Source organism: Mirounga leonina, unplaced genomic scaffold (assembly GCF_011800145.1).
Source record: "Mirounga leonina isolate KUSES-001 unplaced genomic scaffold, KU_Mleo_1.0 Mir_166, whole genome shotgun sequence".
NCBI classification, from domain to species: Eukaryota; Metazoa; Chordata; class Mammalia; order Carnivora; family Phocidae; genus Mirounga; species Mirounga leonina.
In genome coordinates this window covers 36,848,754-36,853,507 of record NW_023270418.1, presented here as the reverse complement: position 1 = coordinate 36,853,507, position 4,754 = coordinate 36,848,754, and the positions used below count along the sequence as shown (strand labels likewise).

The 4,754-nt window shown below is 60.0% G+C and overlaps 1 protein-coding gene across 1 annotated transcript in view; it reads right to left on the bottom strand.

Annotated features, from left to right (window-relative positions):
• The window catches only part of IFITM10 (interferon induced transmembrane protein 10), a 6,717-nt gene extending 2,194 nt beyond the window's left edge, over window positions 1-4,523 (bottom strand). Inside the window, exon 1 of the mRNA XM_035012406.1 lies at window positions 3,694-4,523. Coding sequence (XP_034868297.1) covers window positions 3,694-4,221 — 528 coding nt within the window. The 5' untranslated portion in view covers window positions 4,222-4,523. The remainder of the gene's footprint in view (window positions 1-3,693) is intronic.
• Window positions 4,524-4,754: the final 231 nt, after the last annotated feature.

Here is a 4,754-nt window from a genome sequence, read left to right as displayed (position 1 = left end):
GGCTGGATGGGTGGGTGGAAGAACGGATGGTTGGATGGGTAGATGGAGGGGTGTGTGGGTGGATGGATGGGCGGAGGGGTGGGTGGAAGAATGGATGGGTGGATGGGTGGATGGAATGGTGGGTGGGTGAATGAATGGGTGATGGATGGATGGGTGGGTGAATGAGTGGGTGGATGGCTGGCTGGCTGGCTGGATAGATGTATGGTTGGGTAGATGGGTGGGTGGATGGGTGGATGGAGGGATGGATGGGCAGGTGGATGGGTGGGTAGATGGGTGGGGCGTGGGTGGATGGATGGGTACATGGGCAGGTGGATGTGGGTGGGTGAAGGATAGATGGAGAGTGGATGGATGGATGGGTGGCTGGTTGGATGGGTGGGTGGATGGTTGGGTGGGTGGGTGGATGGATGGGTGGGTGGACGATGTTGATATTCATAAAGCAAGTAATGGGCAAATATGTATGTACAAAACTGGCACAGTATCCCCCCTCGTAATCAATCTTTTTTACTTCCCTGTTACTGGGAAGTCCACAGCCTCCTAGGCCCAGATTGAGGAGACACCATGTCATTAAATCTGCTCCTTCTCTCCTGCCCACCATCCCTGCCCTAATTCAAGCTATGTGCTCCTTTTCCTGGCCACCACACTGGGACCCTAACTTTTCTCTGCCTCTGGGCTTCTCTTGTCCCCTTCCTCCACATTGGTTGCAGATTTTATTGCTCCGACCCTATCTTTCCCTTCTGTGTCTTCCACATGATGAAATCCAAACCTCTCACATAATTTTTCAAATCCTCCCTGCATGGCTGTGTCTGGCTTTCCAGGACTATCTTCTTGTCCCCCACAGAAGATGGGGGCCCTGCAATCCCCCCCGATTGCCCCACTCTCGTGTCCTAATTTATGTTCTTTTCTCCATCTGGAACACCTGTCTCCTTACCCCGCCTTGCCCAGTGAAAATGATGACTCCTCCCGTAAGTGTCCCACACCCGGCTCCAGAGTCGTCCCAAATCAGGAATGAAGTGTTCTTTTTCTGAAACACTGTGACACTTCTTCTATCGTGGAGGTGTCCTCTGTCCATCCACCCATTCATACAACACCCTTTGACCCCTACCGTGGTCAGCCCTGCCTCGGCACCGGTGACAGCAAGAGGAAGGGGTGGTTCTGGTGGAGAGGGCAGCCATGACTGGGGCAGGGGAGTCCCTGCTGGGAAGTGGGGGCAGCCAGAGTGAGTCAGTAGAGTCTTTGCAGATGGAAAGCCCTGAGGCTGAGGGAGCAGCACGTTGCAAACCGAGGTATGCTCCCAGAAGGGTTGGGGCAGGGCAGGGCACATGTGGGGGGGGGGGGGCTAGGAAATGGCTGAGAATGCATCTTGAACATCTTGAAGAGCCCTGAATGCCAAGATGAGGACTCTGGCTCGGCTAACAGGGGGTGCCAGTGGTCGTTATGAGCAGCTCGCGCCTACTGCAAGAGTGGAGAGTTGACGTTCTGTGTCTCTGCCTTCCCCGGACACTAGGTGAAGCGACATAAGGCTGTGATCGGCGATCTGTGTGTTGCAGACCCAGCCTGCCCTGAACTGAACTGGCCCATGTGGGTGGAGGGTAGACGGCCGGTTTGATGGGTGGATGGACAGGGGAAGGCAAAGAGGGACACCGTGTTTCTTTCACACCCGCCGAATGCCAAACTCTACCCTGCGCAGGTGTGCTTGCTGGAATGTCGTTTCATTTCAGTTTGTTTTGTGAACAGACGAAGGAATGAGCTCAGATGAAGGTGGCCTGTCAAGAGCTCACTGCTCTTAAGGGACCAAGCTGGGAATTTGGCCAAGGCCTTCTGACCCCAAGTCCGTTAGGCGCCCTTGGCAGTGCCCATGATGGGCTACAAATGGTGTAGGGTGCGGCAGGCCAGGAGCCATGCAGCTGGATGGACAGATGGACACGTTCCCAGATGCAGGAGTCTGAGCCAGCCGGTGCTGCACGCCCCACCCCCGCCCAGGCCAGAGACAACTCACCTTACACCCTCTTCCCTGGCAAGCCGCAAGCTTTTCTGCCCTGGCTGTCCCCCGGAGGGGAGTCATGGTGAGCTCCCTTCTGCCCCTCGGAAGCACTAATTCCTACCCACCCCCACCCCAGAGCTAATCCTGCACCATTCAGAAATCTCTGACCTACCTACAACCTGCACCAGATGGGCCTGCCCTGTGCCAGCCGGCACCCACAGCCGAGCCAAGGGGAGGAGGGGACAGCTTCCGGACGGGAGCCCACGCAGCAAGACCCAGGTCTACAGGCCATTGTCAGGGCACGGCAAGAGGGCAGCAGGGGGGCAGAGCTGAGGTTGGTCTGGGGCCTCCACTCCCCAATTTCTAGGGCCCCCTTCCCTTTGCTGCCTCCACAGCACGCACACTCATGCACACACGTGCACACTCACACACAGTTGCTCCTATATACACGCACACTCAAGCCCACCCGTGATACATACACACGCACGCACACTCACACCCACACTTGTGCACACATGGTCAAACGTGCAATTATACTTACATGTTCACACTCACACACACTCACTCACACAACGCAGTCCCCCACGGCGGAGCCCAGAGCTCAGTACACAGGCCTGCAGGCAAAGGTGCGCCTGGCGGTGGGTGATGCTGACGATGAGTCAGGAGGTGGGGATAGCCGGGTGGCCAGGGCGTGTGATGCCAGGGGCAGGGGTGGGGCTCAAAGACGCACAGAGGCAGAGCTGTCCAGGCTTCTGTCCTTTTTCCAGGGCCAGCCTCCCTGGCCTAGACCCTCCCCTCCCTCCAGCCCCCACGTTCCGCCCCCACCTCACTGGGCGTGCATGTAATCAGTGACATGCACCTGGGCTTGGACCCACAATCCGGGGACAGTGATGATCTGGCTAGACATGAGCCAAACCCTTCCGGAGTGACAGGGAGATGGGTCCTGCTGGTGGGGCCCTTCAGTCCTTATACATTTCCACCGAGCTCCCCACTTCGAATGTGAGTGGATCACAGCCTCTCTCCTGCAATCTTGGTCCATTTCTTTCTGCCTTGCCCTGGGGACATGAGGTCCTGTCTGCCTGGCGCCCTGCTCTGCTCCCAGCCAGCTCCTCTCACAGCAGTGAGGGGCTCCTGGAAGTTGTACCCACTCAGGGTTTGGGGTCAGGGGTGTGTGGGACATGCTTGGTGGCTCTCTCCACCCCCCGCCCCCCACCGGGCACCCCGGCCACCAGGACGGACTGTCTAGAAATCATGTGGGAGAGGGAAGGCAGAAAGCAGTGACTTGATCAGAGGCCCTGTCTACCGTGGCCTCCTTCTGGACGCCTGCCTGGTTTCAGGGTCCCTGTGAGGGGCTTGGAGAAGCTCTCCGCACTGTCCTCCTGCCAACAGGAGAAAGGCTCCAAGGGTCTTCATTGGGGTGCGGCTCCATCCCCGCATGCCCAGGGGCAGCCCCAGGACCCCATCCGGAGGACAGGACATTGAGCCCTGGGTCTGCTCCGCAAGGACTAAGCTGGCTGTGTAGAGAACGCAGTCCTGCGCCCCCCCCGAGCCCTGTCAAGGCAGCCTGGAAGCTTCCGCAGCTCAGGACCGGGACGGGCAGCCCCACCCTGCTGGCTCGGAGCTAGCCGGCAGCCATGTGTCTCTGGATCCCATGAGGCGGCCCCCACCTGCCATCCCCCACTCCCCCTGCCCCCCTCCCCTGCCCCACTCACTTTGAGGGAGTAGGCCAGCGCGATGAAGCCCAGGCAGCAGAAGTTGAGGTAGACGAAGTTGAAGATGGACCACAGGTAGTAATCGTTGACCTCGGTGGTGTCTGGGTAGACTTCGATGACTGTTGTGGGGTTCGTCATAGTCTTCTTCTCGGCTAGGTGCTTGCAGGCCTGGGGGGCACCAGAGGCCCGCACGCTGTCCGTCTTGCTGCTCTTGGACTCCATGGGGAACAGGGTGGGCGCCATGGGGGGCGATGCTGAGGGCTCAGGGGCCGGGGCCGCTGGAGCCTGCAGGGCCGGGGGCTTGGACACACAGGCAAAGCAACCCTTGGGTGAGCCTGCCGGGGGCCTGGGAATCCAGAAGGCCCCGTCCAGGGGGACTCGGGCTTCCTGGGCGCCGTCCGTGGTGCTGGCCGGGGCTCCCAGCGACGCTGGGCACTGGCCGGGGCCCTGGGCCTGGAGGGAGGCAGGGAGGAAGAATGAGCTGGGTCCTGCCTGCCCTGCAGGGCTTGCCCTGCTGTCCTGCAGCATCTCCCCTGCAGACTCACAAGCAGCCCCAAAGGAGATGGAAATCCCCACCGAGGCGGCCAGCTGCCAGCCTGCCTCCCCGACCCGCCCCAGCCACCCCGATGCCAAAGCCCTTCACAGCAGCCTTGGCAGGAACATCGGGGGCTTTTCATCACTTTGCCATCTGCGCACCAACATTCACCCACTGACATACAACAGCAACACCCCCCATACCCAGCTACGCCCCAACTGACAGGCCGTTGTAATAGAGCATGCCAGCATCCCGAACACCCCGGCACACACAGGCCAGGCAAACCCACAATGGCAGCGTCTCGGCCACTGTCTGGCAGAATGAGCAGAGCTCTCCGGAGCACCTGCAGGCTGACAACACTGACATGGACCACCAAGACTCTCCAGACCCCCGGGCGCACCCGTGTGCTGAGATGCTTCCAGGTAAACAGCTCCGCACTGTGACACGCAGCGTGGACACACACAGCCACACGGGCTCGGACGCAATCGCCCGGGGGTGGAAACGGCCACTGCGGGCGCCCCAAACT